The sequence below is a fragment of the Drosophila takahashii genome, chromosome 3L (assembly GCF_030179915.1).
Source record: "Drosophila takahashii strain IR98-3 E-12201 chromosome 3L, DtakHiC1v2, whole genome shotgun sequence".
NCBI classification, from domain to species: domain Eukaryota; kingdom Metazoa; phylum Arthropoda; class Insecta; order Diptera; family Drosophilidae; genus Drosophila; species Drosophila takahashii.
Genome location: NC_091680.1, coordinates 1810343 through 1834122, shown reverse-complemented (window position 1 = coordinate 1834122; position 23780 = coordinate 1810343). Strand labels below are relative to the sequence as shown.

The window sequence follows — 23780 nt, the reverse complement described above, 5'->3', positions numbered from 1 at the left end:
CGTTTCATATTTTCCGTTTGCCAAAGGATTTGCCGTATGAGGACCTCCTCATTCTGGGTTTGAGTTTGAAAAGTAGCAGAGGATTTGTTCAACGAAAAATTGCCGACAACTTTTAGCAATACAAAACAGATTAAAGAAAATTACTCACAGAAAAAGCGGGGTAAACTTTTTGTCAAGGATAATAAGAGGAAAATGCAGAAGGCGCAGAAGTATGGAAAACTTTTGCCGAATCAAACGGCGGAAAAAATTGACTCAACTCGGGAAAGGATACAGCCACGCCCCCTTTTTTTGGGGAACCTGCAACGCCTTTTGCATCTTGTTAGACGTGCAAGTTTTGTGTGTTGTATATATCGCGACTTCTTTTTTTCTCCCGACTTTTTAATCCTGCAGCAGCCAAAGGACAATTGCATTGCGAGAGTCATTAAAATTTATGCCTCGACATATTTTTTTTTCTTTTTTGTATGAACAGTGGACAGAAAGAGGGCGGAATGGGAGGAGAAAATCCTGGGGAGCCTGTGTGCAATTTTAATGAGTTGGAAATGATTTGTGCGGGTAACTGGCCTACGGAATTCCCCCCAGCTTCTCTTCTCCGCTGCTGATGCTGCAATCTGCAATCCCCACGCAACAGGACACGATAAAAAAAGGGGTGGGAATGACACGCCCACTTTCCCATTCCTATTCCTATCCCCAACCCAACCCACGCAGCAGGTTCAATTTACTGTGAAAAATATGACTATATCAACGTTGACATTAGAGATCATGTTGTCATCTCCACTTTGCATCTCCTGCAACGAACGACTTTTAAACCCATAATTACACTGGGGAAAATATTTATTTTTCTTTTTAGAAAATTTAATATGATTTATAAACTACTTTCTAAAAAAACCAAAAATATATTTGAGCATCTACACAATATTTTCAATTTTATAAAAATTAAAGCTTTCTAAAAACAATTATTTGACCAGCTGTACAATATTTGACATTTTATAAAAATGAAATCCCATGCTAAACTAAAAGTACCTTTTACACCTAGAATTTACTATTTTCCAACCAACTTTTTATTAAAGATGAGGGCGAGAAAATTATGATAAACTTGTATAACTTGTAGGCTTTAGTTATATATGCTAATTTCTCTTCTTTTAACGATAAAAATAATGAGTTTTTAAAATGTAATTAGAATGGGTCGTTATCTACGATTTAATAATATGGCCTCTATTTATTTTTAGGCCAATCCATATAAACCTATTTTTATTACCATTATTTCAAAACATATCTTCTTAAAATTATTAAAAAAAGTATCCTATAAATGATTTATTTCTAAAAATATTTCAGATATTTCTTTGCCTTTGATTGGGTACCTACATTTTCTAAAAAGAAGTTGCTACTTTCTACCATTCCGACTATTTGTGCATTTCTTATATTCAAATTTCTTTTTTTTTTATTTTCTTTTTCAATTGTTTCTTCCAGTGCACCTCTCGGGCACACACCTCCACTACTCACTTGATATACGGCTGATGGAGGGCCACAAGGCTGGCATGGATACCCACACTGATGGCCGCCAGATGGAAGTAGTCGAAGAGCACGGGCAGATGGTAGTGAAGGCCACGTCCCGGATGGAAGTTCAGCTGCAGGTTCCTCGAGGAGGCCAGTGTCAGGGCGGAACTACTCGGTCCCGAGAAGCTGCCCATTCCCATTCCACTGCCATTGCCGTTCAGGCTGCTCGTGCCGTTCTGCTCGCCAAACCAGAGCTCCAACTGCAGCGAGAACTCGGCCCGTTCAATGGACTCCTTTAGGTGACGACTGTCAACTGCAAAAAATAGAAGGGAAAAAATCAGAAAAAAAGTGTAGTGAATATCCGTCTTGAGGTTGAGTGAACTGCAAATCCCCGGGATAAATGCGGCAGAAAATCCTGCATGCAAACATCCTGCATAAACCAAACCCAAACCCCTCCCTTCGAGAATTCCCATTTCAATTCCGTCTTTGGCTTATTTGTTTTTCTATTGATTTTCGTTTAGTTTGGCTCGGAATAGTGGGGTAAGTGGTGAGTGGGTGGGTAGGTCGGAATCACCCCCAAAACAAAATGGGTTAATGTCCATGTAGTTGTGCATGCGACAAAGACAAATCAAAATTCTGCGAAGACCGCAAATCGTTGGCCGGAAACCGAAGTGAATCGATGAGTCAGGAAAATGTTGTCCTAGTTCGGTTTGGCAACTCAATCAATTAGGTTTCATTGTCGATTCAGGCCAAATGTTCCAGTATTAAATAATAATGATTTACATGTAGGCTTACAAGAAATTTTGGGGGAATTAGCTTAAGGCTTAATAAATAAAACATGTAGGTTAGAAACTATTTAATTTGTAGCGCATTCATTAATAAAAGTGTCTAAAAATATGCTACAATATATTTTTAGTGCAAAAGATCTTTGGATTCTTTGGGAAATAAGATTTCCTTTTTTTCTGCATACTTTTAGACACCTTTGATAACTGTTTTCCATGTATATCCTATCTATTTTGTTTATTAAAAAAGTAAAAGCTCTAAAAATCAATTTGACTTATCTTTAAAGACCATTAGGGAGGTATCATTTTGGTATGTCATAACATTTATTTTTAAGGCCACATAAAGTAGAGTTTGCATTTGAAATTTTTAAGAGAGTCTTAAAAAATCGAGAGCCATTAAAGCTGCCCAGATTTTATGCCTCTAAAGCAGATTTCCTCAACAAGTGGGCCAAAACTTAATCGCAGCCTACCACATCTCCAGGTATATTCATCAATACCAGCGATTATTTCACCTGCCACTCCATAATAATAACCATCAGAGTTTACCAATGTATTCCCAATCCCCCTTATATTGCTACCTCTATAGCTCCATAATCCGCACATCCCCCCACATCGCTTTCCTAAGCTGAAAATGTTAATCAAATTCAATTTGCTCCACATGTCGATGGAGGAGGTTTATGGGGCAGCTACTTGGGATTCCTTTTCCTCTCTCTTGTGGGGCCATAAAATTCATTTGTTTTCATAAAATAGGGATTTACTTATGGCAGAGGGCAATAAAAAGGAGAGATCTCTTAGCTTGTTGAGATTTTTGCTGGGATCTTTCGCCTGCCTGCGCATCACTCATCCGCCATGTGGTCCGTGGTGACAATTGCTTTTGGCCGGAATAATTTAAATGCCGAGGATTTGCACAAGGGTCTCCTCCGTCTCCTCTCGACACAGTTTATTTTATTGTCTGCGGTGCAGTAACCCAGTATGCGAACTATACGAAAGATAAATTGTTAGGAGGCGTCGGAAAAGCGGGGAAAGCCCGGGGAAAACCCAACAACACACATGCGAGGCATCAACAACAGACTGAGAGCTGTCAACTGAAAAGTTACTTTTGTTTGTGCGGCTTTTTCTAGATTTCCCCTTCGCCACTTTTGCTGGGGAAACTTGTCCAAATGAATTAATCACTTTACTCGGCAGCCAAGTGGATGATGTTTCCATTGTTGTTGAAGGATGTGGAAAAGGCGAGAAAAAATAAAGGAAAGAAAACTGTGGGAAAAACAATAAGGATAAGGGATAGGCATCCATCAACTGCTCATCATCGTTCTCGCACTTTTTCAAGAGCGAGTTTTCGCCTTCAAACACCTCGAAATACAAAAAGAAAGAAAATCTCTTTGCGCTCTTTTATTTCTTTACACAATACCCATAAATATGCGAATAAAAATATCTCTTTATATTTTTATCCAACATTTCCATTTGCCTTGCCGCCCTCGGCAAGCGTGTGTACATATTTTCATGGGCTTTTCCGCATTTTCCGCCAGCATCACATCATCATCATCATCATCTCACTCTCCTCCACACCTCTTGTTATTGTTGAAATTTACTTTCAATTTGCCTTTTTCCACACAGCCTTTGTTTTTTGCCCCGTTAAGTTTTTATGAGGTTTTTATGGTGTTTTATGGTGTATGGGCTACCCTGTATGCAAAATCTTTCCAAATGTGATTGTTTTATAAACGGGGATTAAAGATTACACGATGCACACTATATAAACATGAATTTAAATGGATATGTTTATATGGGATTTTTATATAGATTTTATGGCATTCCTCATGGAAGTATTATTTTTGATCTACTAATTCTTTAAAATAATTCCACTTTATTCCACTTCCACTTTAAAGGTTTAGAAACGTTTTTCTATATTGGTATAACATTTACAAAAATCTTAAAAAGTATTAAAAGTTAAAAAAAAAAACCACATAGAAATTTTCTTTAAGCTGTATAATATTTTCCAATAGCATAAAAGTGTTTTACAAAATTTCCCAATTTTTTAAGTAATTTTTGAGTCGATAAACTACCAAAATCTATAACCAAATTGTTTACTTTAGATTCCACCTTATACTTGGCCTTCTGCCTTTCGTCCAGCGTCTTCTCTTTTTGTTATTAATAAAAAATGGGTCAGTGTGTGGGCCAAGTTTTTCCTTTAGCTTGGAAAGACCCTCTGCTAAAAAGGAGTTCGAGAACTTTTCGTAATTGCTTTGCAGCCAGGGCAGCAAAAATCCTTTTAGCTGCAGTCAGCTATAAATGCAATTAGCTGGAAGGGAAATTTCCAAACTCAAGTTTGTGTCCTGTGCCCTGGGCCATACGTCTTCGGCATCTGTCCCGTGTGGTCATCAACTCCACTCCCATTCCCCCAGGAGCTCAAAAGTTTTAGTTTTTTCCCTGTTTTTTTTCTCTGGCCAGCAGCAGAACTTTGCCCTGACAATTTGATTTATACTTCCAATCGAACAATAAACTCATTTCGGCACTGAAAGTTTCGCTGTCCGCTGACTGGGCGAGTGATTTGGTGTCTGGTTACCCGCTTTGGGGTTCCGTTTTCCCCGGTTCGCCATCAAAATGTTACCAATGCGGCAACGGGGAATTCCCTGGCATTCTTGGCACTCGCCAAAGTGCACATTTCTAGCCCAGCCTACTTGGCAATTCTGCTGACATTGCTATAATTTAATTTGGGATTTAAAAAAAGGTTTATTTAATTTTAAGTAGGTAGTTAAAAAAAATGATATTTAGTTTTAAAAACATAAGAATATTTTTTTATATTCTTTAACTGTAGTTTCACAGTTTACATTTTTAAATAGTTGAACTTTAGTTACACACTATTTTGATTTTTTACATACTAAAAATCCATTTCAATGGATATTATAATTTAAATAAATTTAGTTAGGCATTAAATAAATGTATTTAAATTCCAATTACCCAAAATATGAATAAATGAAACTAGAAATAAGCAGTTCCAGCTTGAAATTGTGCATAATGTTTGTCGACACGCTTTTTCTCGAAAATAAAACAAACACTGCAATGTCAACAATGCGGAAGAACGCAATGCCTTTTCGCATTCTTGGCAAGAGGCACTCGAAAGTGCAATTTATGCGCTAGCCTACTTGGCCAATGGCCACACTCTTAAAAAACATTACTTTTCGCCTTTGATTTTCCTTTTAAGGTTAGTCACCTTTCTTTAAAAAACGAGGTATTTTTATAAATTTGGAAATGGCAAAAACCTAGAAACCAATTTGAATTTTTTCAAGTGGAAGTGTTTCATGAAGTATTTAATAGGACATTTAAAAATCCTTTCCATATCATTCTGAACTCCGTAAATATATAATATTCAATATTAGTTTAAAAAATTGTTAATCAATACATTAGAATATAAATCTTTTAGATTTAATATTAAAATTAATGAATTTATTTTTTACGAGATATAGCTTAATTTTTTCCCAGTGTACTCACCTAGTAAATGGCACCTGAAGTGGATGATGTCGCGCAGTGGAACCTCCTCGTTGCGATAGAGTATCTGGAAGATGCGGGAGGCGCCGCTGCCGTTGATAACGGAGGCGGATGTGCAGCTGCCCCCCGGTGGCGCCTCGTGGAGGCGTGGCACTTCCCCCGGCGACAGTTGTTCCCCCCTCTCGCTGTCGCTGCTTCCATGGTCGGTGGAGCCCCCGTTCGCGTGTCCGTTCTGTTTTCCGGGGCCATTGGCTTCCGGAATGCTCGTCTCCACCTGCACAGGTAAACGGGGCGAAACACGCAGGCCACAGCGCACCTGGTAGAGCCTGGAAAAGCAGAAGGGGGGAGGGGAAATCCATTTAATTAAATATGTTTTATCAATTAGGGGACAGGTGTGAGGGGTGGCAAGTGTCGTTCTAAAAGGGTCTCAGAGTTTTTAAGCTGATATTTTTATAATATTCACCTTTACTTTGTAGAAGTGATATTTTTTTCTTTAAAAATCTTTAAATGTATCTAAAATTGTATATTCAATTTTTTTTTATTATTGAAGAAAAGGATTTTTAATTACAAATAGTTCTAATAATTTTTTAATTTTTCTAGATTATTTTCCTCGCAAAAAATCGTAATAAAATTCCCACCCAAAAAATTCGGGAAAAATTGTTATTTTAAGCTAATGTATTTATTGCTTCATACATTAAACATCTTTCAATTTTGACTACTTTGTAAAACTTGTAGTTCTTTTAGCATTAACTATAAGTATAAATATCCATAAATCTCTCTGATTAATAGTATATTTCCTCTTCTTCGTATCGAATTTCCCTCGTCATTCACTGGCTGTCAAAACATTTAAAGATCAGAAATCCTCAATTCCCAGCAGTTTCGTCGGCCACTGACACTTTCGGTCGTCGGCAGCTTCATTTGCAGTGACAGGCAAACAAAGGGAAATCAAAGGAAAACACATAAAAATCAGCCCTAACAATTGGTTTATTTTTCTTTTTTTCCTTTTAATTTTCACTGGCACACGCAGACGATTCGTGTATTTGCGCACATTTTGTGCTTTGCTTTTTTCACTTTTTTTTATGTATTTTTAAAACACGAGCAGCGTTTTCTTCGAGAGCAGCAGCGGCGACAAATTGAAATCCCATAAACACTTGGCTGACAATTAGTGAGTGCTACGGTCACTATATACTATGCATATATGCATATAAATCCTACTGGCACCCCCGATATTTCCCCCTTTTTGCCTTTTCTGCTCTTGATTGGTGGTGCACTCTTTATTTGCTTATTGCACTGCAATTCTGTTTGCCCAACACTTCAAAGGTCTCCGTGTGTGTCGACCAGTATGCTCAACAAATTGGAGAAAAATTAACAATTTTATTTGAAATATTTTGTACCAATACCCATTGGTTTTGTGTGTGTGTGTAATGTGTGTGCAATGTCGCAATTGACCCGGATTTCTTCAATGTTTGCACATAATTACGAAGTGCAAATCATCATCGTTGGCTGCCTGCACACACACAGAGTTGCTAATTGCAGGAACTAAAATTTAAAGACCTTAATAAACTTAAAGTCGAAAATATAGAAAACGGAAAAACAAACAGTACATTTTAGTAGACAGCTTTTATGAGCCACTTAAATATTCAGTGCGAAAAAAAATCAAGTGCAAAAACTTTAGGTTTTTATTAGCCACTCAAAACTGAACAAGAACTGGTTTACAAAATTATTGCAAACATTTAAAATTTACAAAACATTTTCTAGTTAAATTTTTATGTTAAAAAATAAATAATTGAAATGGAGATGTCAAGAAAATTATATGCCTAAAAGTATGCAATAAAATAAAATGACTTTATTTTCGGAATAAAACCTAAGTTAACTAATTTTGTTGCATACTTTTAGACACTATTATAAGAAAATTTCAAATTCCTTTTCATTTCCTTTAAAGTACTTCGTTCTGTTTATTTTGTGACTTGACTTTTTTAGAGATATTACTTTGACTAACGCATTTGCCAGCTAATCCATCAATTTCCACGACGTTCAAATAAAAGTTTCTTGGGATTTTTTTTTTTTTTTTTTTATAAAAGGTTTATATTTATTCAACAATAACAGGTATACTGCTACCTATGTGGCAGCTTGAGCAGGTTGTAAATTACAGGGAATAACAAAATGTGGGTATAGATGTTTATACATTAACTTTATATTATTTATATTTTAAATTTTAAGCTTTAAACGGTTAAATGGATCTTAAAGGAAGGTCATGTGGGTGGTATCTTTTCAATCTTCTTCTTGTAGGTCTCCATATTAGTCTCCTCGCTAGGGAGTTTGGATGAGAGCCAAGGCGATTATAGTGCTTTTCTGCGTGCATTCGTATGACATCGCCTATCTTTGGAATTTTGAGATCTCTTTCTATATCTCTAGTTCTCATGAACCAGGGGGCATTACAAATCGATCTAACAATCTTACTTTGCGCTACTCTTATTTTGTTCAGATTTGACTTTGACGCTATGCCGTAGATTTGTAATGCATATTTCCAGATTGGGCTGAGAATAGATTTATAGATTCTCACTTTATTGGACAGTGAGAGCTTATTTCTTGGTGATAAAAGCCAGGACATACTTGCTGCCTTTGAAAGCACAGCCTGCTTGATCATGGTTGTGTGTCTCTGAAAAGTGAGTCCTCTATCCAAAATCACACCAAGGTACTTGTAATAGGCCTCGTGACGAAGTACAGAACCAAGCATGGAGATTCCTGGGCAGTCTTTTGGCCTTGTGGAGAATGTGACACAAGCACATTTGCTGCAGTTGATGCCTATGTTCCATTCTGTTGTCCACTTTTCAAAACGTGTCACATACTCTTGCAGGCCCAAGGTTGCGATTTCCATGCTTGGACTTCTGACCATAACAGCAGTGTCGTCGGCGTAAGTTGCGATCAGCATATTATCATCGTCGACTTCGGTACAGACCCAGGAATCTGGCATATCTGATGTGTATAGAGAGTATAGTGTTGGACCTAGTACACTGCCTTGGGGTACACCAGCTGAGATTGGGCGTTTTGACGACTTTTCTCCATCGACAACCACACTGAATTTTCTTTCAGCTAAGAAGCTCTGAATGAGGAGAAAAAGCTGAGGCGTAAGGAGGCTCTTCAGCTTGCTTAGAAGACCGTCGTGCCATACTCTATCAAAGGCTTGTTGAATGTCCATGAACACTGCAACTGAGTACATTTTGTTTTCCATGGCTTCCAGAGCGAAATTGACCACGCGATGTAGCTGTTCAGGTGTGCCATGACTTTTTCGAAATCCAAACTGCCACTTTGGAATAGCTCTGCTTACTTTTTCTTGTCCAAGGATCCGATTCAGTATGACTCTTTCCATCATTTTGCCCAGTGCAGGTAAGAGGCTAATTGGTCTGTATGCATCTACTTCAGTGGGTTGCTTTCCAGGCTTGGGTATCATCGTGATGATAGCATTCTTCCATGCACTTGGGAAATGACTCATCCTTAGGACGCTGTTAAACAACAGGACAATAAATAGTAGTGTAGAAGGTCCTCTCCTGGTGCTTTTTTGTTTTTGAGCTTTCCGATCTGTGCCTTGACTTCTTCCAGGGTTACAGGCTTACAGGGAAGAGCCATTTGGAAAGGTCTGTCCAGTTGCATTTCCACAAGCATTCGATTTTCCATCGGAGTAAGATCTAGCGGCTTAAATCTGTTCTCTAGATTATCAGCAAAGATATCCGCCTTCTGCTGACTTGACCCACACCAACCACCAGTGGGATTTCTGAGAGGAGCCCTTGGGGTGACCTGTCTCTTGAATCGGCTTGTGAGTTTCCACAAGGAGTAGTTGGTCGATGCATCTGGGCTCGCATTCTCCAACATCTGGTCTATGTGGTCTTGCTTGTTCATGGACAAGACTTTGCTTAGCCGATTTGACAATCTTTTATAAACCTTGTAGACGCGAATATCTCCTGTTCTTGTGTATTCTCGGCGGACTCTTCTTTTAAGCTGTATGAGAACTAGAGCATTTTGTGGGAGCAGATTGCTTCTGCTTTGGTTCGGAGGGTGCCTTTGGTTCGGGCTAGCAGCTGTCGCAGCTGTGTATATATTTTCCATGAAGGCTGCTACCGCAGCTTCAAGATCATCTGGATGGTTGATGACAGCGTTGAGGTTAATGCTTCTGTCCAGGGATTCCTTAAACTTTTCAACAGAGGAGCCGGGCGGTAGAAGAGATTTTCTTTTGGCCTTGCATTGCGGTATTTGGCTTAGCGTTGCGACAATTGCCAGATGGTCCGAGGATAGTTCGTATTTGGTTTCGATCGAAAGTTTGTTGAGTGGTACCCCATTTACGATGAAGAAGTCAAGAGCTGTTGGTGTGAGCCTGGTATTTGAGGAATAAAAGGTAGGTTCCCCAGTAGCTAGAACTTGGCTTGAGCTAGAAACTATGGCCTCTTGAAGACGCTTTCCCCGGCAGCAGGATCTTAAATTTCCCCACCATTGATGCTTGGCATTAAAGTCGCCTCCAGCCAAAAATTTTGGGCCTAGAGAGACTAGTAGCTGGTCAAAATTGTTTTTTGTCCAAGGCTCGCTGGGAGGAAGATACAGAGAAGCTATTTTAACAACACCCCCATTTGTTAGAATTTCAATGCAAGCTAGCTGTAAGTCTGTTCGCGTTGTGGGCTCACTCTGCGTGTGGATAATGCTGGTCTTGATAAGGATAGCAGAGCCGCCTTTAGCGGTGTTGCTAGGGTGATTGGCAAAGTATTGATCATAACCAGGAAGGTACAAATTAAGACCGGGACGCATGTGTGTCTCGGTAATGAGCATTATGTCTATTGAGTTATCAATAAGGAAAAGACGAAGTTCTTCACTTTTCTGAACTATACCTCTTGCATTCCATAATCCGATTTTTATTGTTGAGACTGTCATTTTCTAGAAATTAGAACCTGAACTAGATCGCGAAAAGCCTTGTTCGACTCAATCGTTTCCATGACTAGTTTGAAGAGTTGATCCAGCCTAGTGTTAATATCGAATATTGCCTTCTCCAAGGTAGACAAATTTTTGTTGGGGTTGCGGTCGCCTCCAGGTATATGTGCAGAAGACTGCGTAGCTGTAGCGCTGGTGCTCGGAAGGTTATTCCTTGCCATGTCTGCATAAGAGACGCCATCTCTGGTGGCTGACATGGAGAATAGTTGACCGTGTCGGCTTTCGTTGGTCCTGCTGTTCGTTGAGTTGCTTAGCCTTATTGCAGATTTGTGTTTCCTGCTTAGTTCCATCCTGACTTTGCAGCCTTTAAAACCTGCAGGGTGATTTTCTCCGCAGTTTGCACACATACATTGATTGTTAAGGATTGACTCGCACGATTTTGAGTTGGTAGGATGATCTCCGGCACAATTCCCACACACAGGCTTTATGAAGCAACAATTTTGAGTGTGGCCAAAATTTTGACATTTGTAACATTGGACGAGGTCCTTATTTCGGGTAGCCTTTTCCACTGTAACTCGGTGCCTTCCTATTTGTTTGATTTTAAGCGACTCGGCGACATTCGTAGTCATCTTCAGATTGACATAGAACAGATTTTGTCTATCGTCAACATTAACGTCGGCCGTAGTGCCGCGCGTGCCAGGCTTTCTTGGACAGTAAATATTCACTACGTTGAAACCTTTGTCCGTGAAGCAACGTTCTATTTCCTCCTTTGGAACTGTGGAATGTATGTTCCTTAGCACCAGTTTAAATGGCTTGTCCTCACGGAGTTGATGATGCCAAAACTCGCAATTTAAAGCAGTCAGGCTACGAACCACTTTGCGGAATGACTCAGCACTGTCAGTGTATATGCGAGTAATTCCGAATTTAGATGTACGAATCTCATAACTACTTGCTGCAATGATTTCATCAAGGGTTCGTTCCAGAGTGAGGATATCAGTGACCTTTGGAACACATATGGGTGGAGGTTTCTGGCTTGGATTTACTTTTTTACTTAACTTTTCTTTCATTGAATGAACTCACGACTGGGTTTGAGTGCTCTTAAAACACAAACGACAGACTCACCCGCGCTGAAACAAATCCACATTGAAGAACTTGTGCAGCTCGACGACGAATTCGATGGTGGCCTGTAGGTCGCCCATGACTCCTGACTCCTTGATGTTCCTTGACCTCCCAAAACAGGGGATTCCCCTCCTTGTGGTCGTCTCAAGTTGTCCACAAGTTCATTGGCTCCTCTCTGTTGAGAAAAATCAAAGAAAAGAAGCACACAAAAATTGGCTATAAGTTTTTACTTTTATTTATGGTATTTGATTTATTTTTCATTTTTTTTTGGCTACCTACTGCAGCGCCCACAGAAAACGCGGCGTTGCAAGTCTTTGCAACCAAGTTGCCAAGTTCGATTGCCGTGCTCTCAATAAATTTATTGGCAACTATTGACAGCTTGGCCAATTGATTGCCCCGTAATTGTGCGAGGAAACTGTGCCAAGTGGGCGATTTTCGCCGAGCGCGCGCTTTATTTCTTTATATTCGCTGGAGTGGGTGGATGGCCTTCTGTGTGCAGAGAAAAAATTATAACTAAATTGGTCGCGAAAAAGGATGTTTTTTCTTTGGAAATAGGTCGCACTTTGTAGAATAGCTGAGTGATATTTTCATGTTATACCCATTTGTATTTTTATTTTGCGCGACAAATGCTTTTATCCAATTTATAAATCAATTTATGTTGCCTGCTAATAAATCATTCAAAATAATATTTATATTGCTTGGAGAATTGCAGTTAAAATATAAATTAAATTAATGTTAAAATATTTGTTTATTATGAATTTAAAAGAAATACTATTTTTTGTGAAACAATTAAAATTATGCACAGTAATAAGAATCAAGGATCGATAATAAATTGTTCACAATTTTCAAAATAATATGTGTTTATTACAATATTATATCTATAAATTTTTAATTTATGTAGTGTGCGGATTCAAAAGAGTAGGTTGTAAAAATGGATAAAAGCCTTTTATTAAGTATTAATTTAAAATTAGATCCAGGATTAAGTAGCCTTATTGGGATAGTACAAAAGGCTTACACAAATGAAGAGTTGAAACTGCATGAATGACTGCCATTCTCATGTTTTTTCCATTGTGTAGCTGGGTTTCCTATGTGTGTTTGTGTGCTCTGGGGTTAGCGGGTCAGCCACAACAACAATAAGAACAAGAACAACAACGAAGTGGGGGAAGCCCCGCCACGATGTCAGTCGAATGGGGCCAAAAGCGAAAGGAAGACAACAACAACGACGACGACAACTTTTAATCGCCCAAACAACAAAAGCTCCTTTCCTTTCACGGCGAAAAAAAACGGAGAGAGAGAGGGGGAGAGAGCGAGAGGGAAAGTGGGAAAAGTCGGGAAAGTCAGTCAGTCAGTCGCCTGCGAAAACCACGCCTACAATAACATTAATGTGCTGCAGTTAATGCCACCCCCCCTTGGATTTTCCACCCACTTTTGGGTGACCTCGCTTGTTGACACAATGGAGGCAAAGCAAGAAAAGTGCTGCTTCTGCTTTTGCTTTTGCTCTGCTTCTGCTTTTCCTTCTACTTCTGCTGATGAAAGAGTTCTCTGTTCGCCGTGTGGATTTTTAAGGATGCCGCGTGGCAAAAGGGAACATGTCTGTTTTCCCCCCAGAAACATCTCTCTTTTTCCTCGCCGACTGTCTGTTGTTTGCCTCATTGTCAATGTGGGTTAACCTAAGTGAGCCAAGAGGTGGGTGGTGTGGGTGAGAAAAGTTACACTACCAACCGAAACATTATGGGTAAATTTCCTCACATTATTTACTAAATAGCTTGCATTAAGTTGGTATATAAAAATATAAATTATTTTCAAACTAATTTTATAATTTTAAGGTGTCTAAAAGTAGGCAACAAAAAAGAATGTCACCTTTTGTAATAATCCGATGAAGTTTCGGAATTATAAAATCTTATTGCATACTTTTAGACACCTTTGTATGCGGTTTCAAAACCTTTATTCGAAAATGTAAGTATTTTTTATATGTTTTAAATATTTACATAAGTAATATTGATTTTATTTTACATTTTTTTTCATCATATATTTTTCCTTTTCCACATTTTAGAGTTAATAAAAGTATTGGAAAACAGCTGAATAAATATTCCCTAGCAGCACTTCTCCATTGTTCCCGAATTACGAGCTTAGCCAAGTTGATATCTTGATTTAAGCGACGCAGACTTATAGTTGCCAACCGCACTGTTCGTCTAGTGCAACTTGGTGAGTGAAAGTGATGATGCCATTTGTTAGCAAAGTCCTTAAACCATCCTTGGTCCCCCAGTCCCCAGTCAGTCATCCCCAATCCCCAATCTGCAGCCACATCCCCGTTTTATCCCATTATGTATGGGCAAATGTTGTCGCTACATTTTGACTTACTTTGTCATTAAGTGTGCGCCCCGCCCAATTCTCTCTTTTAGCTCGACAAATATTTGTGTTCATGAATTTGAAATGTTCTATGAGGCTTTGGCTTTGGCTTTTGGAAATTAAAAGCAAATTTGCCTGTTAGTTTTTGCCCACGCAAACAGCGAGTGTTCCAAATGGTGCCTTAACTTTTCAACATTACGCATACGCCACGTTGTCTGAGTGAATTTTTACCAAAAAAAATGGTAAAGGAAACTAGGTCAGCGCTAAAGTTCACGCAAAAAAAGAATTGTGAATAAAGTGCCAAACAATGAGTGAGAAATTTATATAAATACATATATAGGAAAGTATAATATAAAACGGGAAGCGGAAACTTTCAAAAAGCTAAACGAAAACACATTTGTGCAATGGTTGAAGTGAAAAGGCGGAAAGTAGAATTTTTGGTGGATTAACAATGGCAGAGCCAAACCATAATGGCGATTTTTTTTGGCAACTTAGGCGACCACAAAGACGAAATGCATTTATCAAGTTTCTAATTGAAAACTGAAAACTGCCATAAAATTGCATTAAGACCTCAAAGGATAAAGTTTGTGAAAGGAAAGGCTGTTTTCCGAAATTCGCCTAACTAAAATAATAGTAAACGAAATGAGCTGTGAACTATTCAATATCGGGAAGAGCGACCACCAAGAGTGCGCCATAAAAATAAAGCTACAAAAGCCACTTGAGTCACTTATCGAAACAAAAGGCAGGCCAAACAAACAAAGGCACAAAGACCCAAAACATAAGCCCGGCATTTCCGATCGACGGAACTGGAGTACACAGAGAAAAAAAACATATAAATCCTTACAAAACATATAATTGGAATATTGAATAATGTTAATTTGATATTTAAAATTTTAAAATCAAACAAGAGAGAAAAAACAAAATGGCTTCTAAACTTAATGTGAATAAGAGCAAGGCAGACATATCTGAATTTCGAACTACCTTATTTCTTCTTATTTTTTAAATATACTGGAAATTCTAGTATTTTAAAAATACTTTAAAATCAAAAAAGATAGAAGAAAGCAAAATGGTGACTACAAATGCTCTGAGTAAAAGAGAAGGAAATATATTTGAATTTTGAATATGTTACTTTAAAATTATGTTTCTTTTTATTTTTAATTTCTTTAAATATTTTATCTCTGTGTAGCCCCAGCAAAACTGTCGATGACAACGGCCTCATAAACGGGAGAAATCAAATCGTTCGTGCTTATCATCGTAATGATTATCCCTAATGTCCCGGCGAGAGGACGCGGAGAAGGAACTTCCGCGCGCAGGAAATGAGGAAGGAGATGGCCTAGCATATCTCCCAAAGCCCAAACCCTAAACGAAAGACCCACTTCTTGGCCAACTTCGCTCTTCGTTACGTGGTGCCCTAAATTATCGCCGTCTGGCCAAAGTCCAAATGGCAGGAAAAATAGGGAGAAAAGAGGACTAAGGACCGTCAATGGCAGACAAACGAGGGTTGGTTCTCCTTCCTTCTCCCTCCCTCAGATGAAGATAAGTTGGTGACCCCGACACGTTCTGCTTTTTTTACGTCTTCCCCACTTGTTTTGTTAAATATATCTATAGACTATAGTATAGCATACTATATTGGGGGCGTACATACATAAAACATGGCGTGCGAATGTGTTAATGTCTAAAGGTCGTCGTGGCCTGTTGATGAATGGGAAAATGGAAAGGAAAAGGAAAAGCTTTCATGTTCATATTTCAATTTAATACCACAGGCCGCCGGCCGGTCACATTTCCTTTCGCATTTCGGGGCCCCAGTTTTCAAGGCCATAAATTCAATTAATTTCCTCTTCAAGTCTCTGACTTTATGATTGTGAAAAATTAATTAAAATATTTTGTATAGCTTCCAGCTTTGAGTCGGATCAAAAAGATGCCGTTGCCCGTTGCGACCGAAAAGGTCCTTGAAAAATTAATAGGTTCCTCTTTGCAGGAGCTCAATTCCATTCATTAACGATTTATATTGCCTACTTTTAGGCGCGCTAACCTTTAAAAACTTGTAAACTTTGATACTAAGCAAATTTATCCAATTTGGAGGAAGAGCATGATGTTTATCTCATGTAATTTGAAACTCAGAAAGAGGAAACTTTTTTGTTGATTGTTATCTTTCGGTTGCCTCGAAACCCACAGGAGAAAAAGCTCTTTCAATTTGGTTGTCCAGCAACTTTGGGCCGCCTTCATCTCACTTCCATGACAACTTCTTTTCCAGCCAGACTGAGCCGGAAATAGGCAATTTCATATCAGACAATTTCAACGAGCTCCGAGTTCCACATGCTTGCGAAACATGTGTTTTCCCATTAAATTATTCATCAACTGGGAAAGTTAACCAGCCGGGGCTCTAACTTGGCCCACCACTTCCACATCTGCCCAGGAATCTCATAAAAAATGCCCTCGAGTGCCGACTTCGTCGCCGTCCATGAGCATGAAAATTATTTTCCCTGGCCTCCAAAACTCTTTTCCCCAGCTATTGTGCACAATAAAGCAAGGGAAAATAGTCAAGTGCTGTGTAAAGACTATTTGTTACCTAATTGGGCCAAAATCATAAAAAATTCTGGCAAATCCTATGAAAACTTTAGTTTATTAAAGATCGTTTAAGTAATGAAAAATTACTCGTCCTTTAAATATTTAAATAATTATATATTTTCTTCACAAATAATATAAAAAGTTATAAATTTTTATATTTTCAACGCTTTTTATTTTCTAAATCGATTTTATATGATAAATTGGTAGAATTTATCTAAATTGTTTTCTTTGCAATAATTGGTAAGTCAATTAAAAATAGCTTATATTTGAAAAGTGAAGAGATAGTGAAAAATTCGGGTTTGTATTAAAGTATGGAGTTATAAAATAAAAAAATACGTTATCCCGTTAAATTATTTAATGTGTGCTTCTAAGGACATGATACATTTTGAAAATAAAATATGCCTACTTAATATAAAATAAAATTTAAATTCCAAAAAACAATATACCCCTCCTATTAACAGGAAAGGCATACAAAATTGCCAACAGTTGCAGCTGACGGCGGCTACAAAAAGGCGAAGGGGCAAAAAGCTGAGAAGGCAAAGAGGTGCTGAGGTATCTTGGCCAAGTGCATCGCGTGCCGGGGGAAAAAGCCGGGGGCGCTCGGGCGGGCCACTTGCTCACGTTCACGTGTCGAGGCCCAAATGGGTTTGGGCCAAGTTAGGGGGTGAATGAGTTTAGGGCTTAGGGAGGCACCATAAAGGGCGAGCCGAACAACTCAAGTGCGCAGCCAACAATAACAAAAGAACAAGACCCCGAAACCGAGGAAAGTTAGGAAAAAACCCGGTAAACAGGGCTTGTGGTGAGTGGTGAGTGTGTGTGCAGGCAAGTGCAAGGAATTGGTCAACATTTATACGGGCCTCTCACAGCTTACAATCTCACGTTGCAGCGGAAAAGCGGAAAATGGAAAAAAGAAAATAGAAAATAAAAATGGGTGGAAAGCGATTGAAACGTCTGGACGACGGGGGACAAAATCGGGTTGGGAAATCTTGTGGCGCATCAAATGGAATTGAAGTGAAAGAAGCACGAACCAATGAAAGATTGCGCAGAGGCTCAAAAGAGCTTTGCGAAATGAAATGGAAATGAAAATGGAAAAAGGCAAAAGAAAATGAAAAAGATCAAGCAAATTAAGAAGATCTAAGGAAGATGACTAACTTTAAGAGGTTCTAGGGAAACTTAAGTTCAAGGATTTTACCTAATGAAGACAAGCAAAAGCTGAAAGATATAAATACTACAAAAATACATAAATTCTTTATTTAATTCATAAATAAAATAGAAATTAAGGAAATATTGGATGAGTTATGAGATATAGAGGTAAATTTTTAAAATTCTTTTAAAAGATGTCTAAAAGTATGCAATAAATAAAGGAAGTCGTCTTCCTGTATGAATTTATATTACTATTGCGTTAAAAATATATTTTGTTGCATACTTTTAGACACCTATTTTGAAATTTAAAAGTGATTTATAAAACCCAGCTATTTTTGTTATAAAAATACATAAAATCAATAAAAAAAATTTGATAGTTAGAAAAACTAATATTTATCAAATATTCTTCTTTACTAAAAGCAAAAGCTTCTAATTGGAATATTCGAATAAAGGAAAAATGAAGCTAAGTTTCATTAAAATTCCAGGACAACAAAGCGAAATGGAGAACGTTGCGCAGGATTAGCGCCCAGGGAAATGTATAAAATATAAAAGTCAGAAATTCGAGAGCCTAGCGCCGAGTTGTTAGAGGCACTGAGCATAGAAATACTCCTGCAGCAACGGCTGGGATAATTAAATCAAATAAATTATTTATCAAACCATGAAGGCTGCGCTGCTGCACTGCAACTACCAGTTGGATACAACATAATTTGCTCAACTTTCTGCAGCATTTCCGAGCATTTCCATACATGATGCATGGCATCTGGGCCCGCCGCCCTCCGCCCACCGGATGACTTAATTATATGCACCAAGCAGCCACATCCACATCCTCGTACTCTCTTGACTCCCCTCTTTATGAAGGACCCTTCCCACTTGGTTAACTCCAACAAAGCTCAACGAGTTGAGCATTGTGTAGAGCGGGCATGTAAGCACCACCTGAAGGACCTCCGGGGTCTGGACTCCCTAATGAAAATGGAAACTTGAATTGGCAGCAGACCGAAGCGGAGGAGGAGTTTAAATGGGAGATGGGGTATACCCTCTGTAGAGGGCGCTGGAAAAATTGAATTGAGCCTTTTTATGCGACCAGACTGACGATGGATGGGGATCGGGAACACTGGAGACGGAACAGGATATTTCATTACATTTAAGCATGCATGGCTGAATGGGAGGATTCGTTTCGCTCGGGTTTGGTTTGCTTTTGGGGGTGGCTCAGCTTAGATAGGGTAACGCCCACGTGGAAAAAATGGAAACATTGTTGAAATGTGCAAATATTGGCTCAAGTGACGGCAATAAAAGAGTCAGACCCGGCAAAAGTCGTTTGTCCCTTCCTGAAAGGCCCTCGAGCACCTGAGGGTTATCCTTTTTATATGGCTACCTGGTATTCGTAGGATATATTGGGTACATTTAATTATGTGGGTGGTGACACAAAATCTCGGAAGTTATGAAAGTAAATTAAATTAAATTTTTAATCACCTAAAAGTATGCAACAATGTATTTTGAATAGTATATTTTTAATAGCATACTTTCCAACACTTTCAGAAATTATTTTATTTTCCAGTGATTACCATTACTTAAGATTCCTAAATTGACTTTATAGAATTTATTGTTCAAATGTTCTAACATTTATTTGGTATTTATTAAAGACCCTCATAAGTCTCTAGTAAAAAGGGTGTCTCCTAGTCCCTTTGCAACTTTAGTTCAAATCCCCAACCATTACCATCACTTCACCTGGCATTTCATCAATTGATGTCCCTTTAGTGTTATCCCAACTTTAACCCTAAAAGCTCACGATTGTCGACAGCAATTTCAATTTCCCCATGATTGACAGCCCGAAAGGTCCGCCCCCTTTTTGCATAATTGCATACCTGGTTGGGCCCCTCTATTCGAATATTCCGTATATTGCATATAAATATATGAGGGTTTATATATGTGGTTTGCTGTTTTTTTTTACCAGAGCGGTCATGTCATAGATCTCTCGACAGGAAGAGGTCCTCAACCCAAAGTGCCTCCTGTCACACAGCCTCATATGTCTACTGCGGTTTTGCCTCGGTTCGTTTCAGTTCGGCTGAGTTCAGTTCAGTTCAGTTGGGTTGAGTTGCGTTATGTTGTGCGGGGTGTTTTTGCGTTATGCGGCAGTTAACTGTGTCGTGACATGTGGCAAGCATAAAAGAACCGTAAAATGTAATGTTTGTTGCGGGCTCCCCCGAAAAACATGACGTGAAGTGGTCGAGATGGAGCGGAATACGAGGAATACGAAATACTGGATGGAACTGGCAGTACGCTGACTTGTGACTCACGCATTTGCCAAAAGGCCGGAAAACTGGGTGGGTTCTACGAAGTGGGTGGTGGTCTAATAGGTGGCCGTGTCAACACATGCCCAAATTACACTAGGCACGCAGGAAGGAAACCGGAGAACCACAAGAAATTTCGGCGGCGGTAAGGATTTTTTAATAAAGTCGCAACGCGAGTCGAGTTGAGTTAGTCATGCGAAGGCAGGTGGGGTTTCACAAAGGACTTGTGCTTCCTAATAAATCGATTTTTCATTTGGTTTCGGAGTGTATATATCTTTATTTATCGATAGGCACTATAAATACTAATTTTGGGATTTTATAAGTTATATTTAATTTTTATTTTAATAAACTATCTTAAGGTGTCTAAAAGTATGCAATAAAAAACATTTTGTTGCATACTTTTAGGCATCCTAATAAGTATTCGAAAACCCTGGTGATTTCTTAAACTTCACCATATTTGTCACACAATTCCTCTCAAAATCAAAATAACCATCACATTTTGTAGCACAGTGTAGGGGCGCAGTTATCACCCGCATTTGCGAGTCCCTATTTAGTCCCTTTTTTGTTGACCATCAAATTTGCGAGCAAATGTCCCGTCCTGAACCGAACCGAACCATCCGAAATTCGTTTTAATTAAATGCATCATAAATTCTCGCACATTTCAGGCTGTCACAGGAAAAACGAGATTCCCTCGGAATCGCACTTGTCACTCAGTTTTGAACACTTTTCCATTCCATTCTTGATTCACTTTGCTCTCTGGGTTTATTTTACTTTTTTTTTGTTTGCGGAGGTTTTTGCCCTACAAAACGGCGATGCCGATTTTTTGTCGCTCATTTTTGTGTGTGGCCATGAAAAACGGCAAATTTATTTATACATTTTTGCGTTTGCTCTGCGGGGCTTTGCGTATGAAATGTTTTTGCAATTTAAAAATAATTAACCCAGCGAGAATGTTGTTTGCTCTAGGAATAAACTGTAAATGTCTAGTGGGTTGGGATAAAAATATCAAGTAATTGTAGGGGTAATTTTTAAATAATTAATTAAATATTAGGCAAAAATATATTTTTTATTTCATGAACTATGATTTCTTGAATCCTAAAATTCTATCAAAACTTAAGTTAGCTTTGTTGGCACTTTTATATATTTCTTGCCCCTTTCTTAGAACCCCTGTTTAATGTTTCTGGGTTAAAAATATCCCCCTGCAACTCGATGGGAATTTAAAAACGTGGCTTCCCTTCTGTGGGCCCTAAATTTAGGTGCCGTGGAGTTTGGGCCATTGAATTAATTAGGCTGCGACAACGAGGAGCACTTTAAGCGAAAAGGGCGGTCAAGTGGTGGGAGTGGCACACTCACTCACACTCAACACACACTCACACACACACACAGACTCTTCTGCCAAGCACATTTTGCCCTAATTTTACTTTCTGCGAGATGGCGAAGCGATGTTATCAGGACACACACTTTTGGGCTTTTGGGTTTGCAGGACGACCAACCATCCCGAAGAGACAAACGCTCTCTCTTTTATTTTCCTTTTATTTTTTTTAAACCATCCCGATGTCATAATTTACGCACTTCTTCATCTGCCTCCGGATTATTTGCACTGCCCGGTGGACATTTTCCCTTCCGGCTAATGAAATTAGAGTGCAGCCAGCGAAAAAACCAAAAAAACCGAAAAACCGCAAATAACCGAGTGTTACAACGAGCGATAGTATTGTGTTATTTTTTTCCGATTTTTGTTTTCCGAATTTCCCGAATGCTAAAGAATTTCCACCGCCAAACGCACGTCCGCACCGGGAAAATGTCTACAGCCGACTGAGACGGAGAAAACTGCGCCGGAAAATGAGAGACCCGAGTAACGAGGGAATCGAGTACGAAAGCATCGACTACTGAGAACGCACCACACGGAATGCGTCGTCGGATAAATTGTTCTTCGTGCTCTTGGCCGTATTTTTACCATTCAGCCAAATTCAATTTCCTTTTTTATCTCTGAAGAGTAGAAGGTAAAGAGAAGTACAATTTTTTAAGGCACCTTTCGCTCTTTGGAAAGATTGAACGTCGACTGATTGATGGGAATTTAAATGTTCTGGCCATGACGGGTGATAAGTGATTGATTAATTGGCCATAATGCTGCGGTATAAAATTTTCGAGCGAAATTTAAAGTGTTAATTCTAAGAAACGGAGCTACTTAACGTTGGACACAGAGTGATTTGGTGTAAAAATTGGTGAGTAAGCGTAATATTTGCTCATATTAAATTCATTAATTGGGAAAATGTACATTTTAATGGGAAAATTTGGGAAAATAAAGATAGAATTTATTTATTCAATTCTCTGTATTATGTCAACGATACTTCATGTATTTTATAGTAATATAAAATAACTGATTAAAATAGTAATTAATATTAAATAATAGCTCAGCACATAGGCACATGGGTCACATTTGTTTTTGTGAAGTCACAAAGTATTTTGCATGGGCACACGTCGATTCTATAAAGTCTTTGAAAAATTGAATAAGGAAATATATGGTTTTAGTAGAGATTGATGGATAAAAAAAGTTGGAGTATATTTATTTTATTTATATAGCTTTGTTGAATTAAAATAATTTTAAAAAAATGTTCTATAAATAAATGTTTAAAATATTTTATGTTTTTTTTTTTTAATTTGCCGTAAAGGGCATTACTTTAATGCTTTTAAATTAAGGCACGACCCATAGTTTATTGTCCTGGCAGCACCAGCTGATTTCTCTTTCGCTCACCTCTCTTGCCAAAGCTTCTGCGCATGTCCTCCCTTGATCCTGGCTCTTTCCGAAACGAAGTCCTGCTGTCTGTTCCCCCGGGTCCTGTTTTTGTGACTAGCCCTTGCCGGCGGCGACAATTCCGCGGGATCCGAGCGGGGAAGTCCTGGCGAACAGCTGGACTCGAGGACAGCAGGGAGGACCATCCAAACAGCCCACTGGGATAAGGATAAAGATGAGGACAAACGGGACAGACGCCTAAGTCGCGAACCGCTGGCAACAATGTTCGCCAAAAGCTCTTCTCTCATCGCTGGAGCAGAACAAAGTAAATCAAGGATGGAAATCTCGAAGCGGAGGAGTCCTTTCCTATCCTTTCCTTTTCTCCTTTTTCTTTTATTTTCCTTTCCTCTCCAGCTGATTATTTTATCGGCATTAGTTTTGTTTAGTTGCCACACAGACAGGTGGCTGCATTCCGTTTTTCCTCAGGTGAAAATGTCAGGTGAAAAGAGAATGAAGGATTTTCCGCGGGGGAGGGGGACAACTGCTGACAGGCACTTTCCACTTTCAATTTTATTTGCGCGCATTATGGCAAAACATGATTATTGAGGGCGGGAAATGAAGGGAAGTGGGCGTGCTGTTCAAAATGGATTGCTCATACGCACCGTTGCACCCCATGGGAATGAGCTTATTTTCCGCAAAACGATGAAGCTCTGATGGATATTATTTTTGCCGTTCAAATTTATACAGATTGTCCATCGATTTGGCTAATTAAAAAATATGGGAATATTATTTTCGTGATAATAATTTTCCCTGAAAATGCAAAGCTTATCAAAATGTGAAAAATCCTCGGTAGCCTTTAAAAGTTACAAGTTAAATGGCCATTAATTTCACGATTGGTAGCACTTGCTGGCT

General features: G+C 38.8%; 1 protein-coding gene across 1 annotated transcript in view; it reads right to left on the bottom strand.

The window, feature by feature from the left end:
* Window positions 1-21959, bottom strand: part of LOC108054692 (protein FAM135A) — a 29586-nt gene extending 7627 nt beyond the window's left edge. Inside the window, exons 1-4 of the mRNA XM_017137747.3 lie at window positions 21710-21959; window positions 11796-11967; window positions 5763-6085; window positions 1501-1807 (exon numbers count right to left, since the gene is read on the bottom strand). Coding sequence (XP_016993236.3) covers window positions 1501-1807; window positions 5763-6085; window positions 11796-11872 — 707 coding nt within the window. The 5' untranslated portion in view covers window positions 11873-11967; window positions 21710-21959. The remainder of the gene's footprint in view (window positions 1-1500; window positions 1808-5762; window positions 6086-11795; window positions 11968-21709) is intronic.
* Between the last annotated feature and the right edge of the window lie 1821 nt (window positions 21960-23780).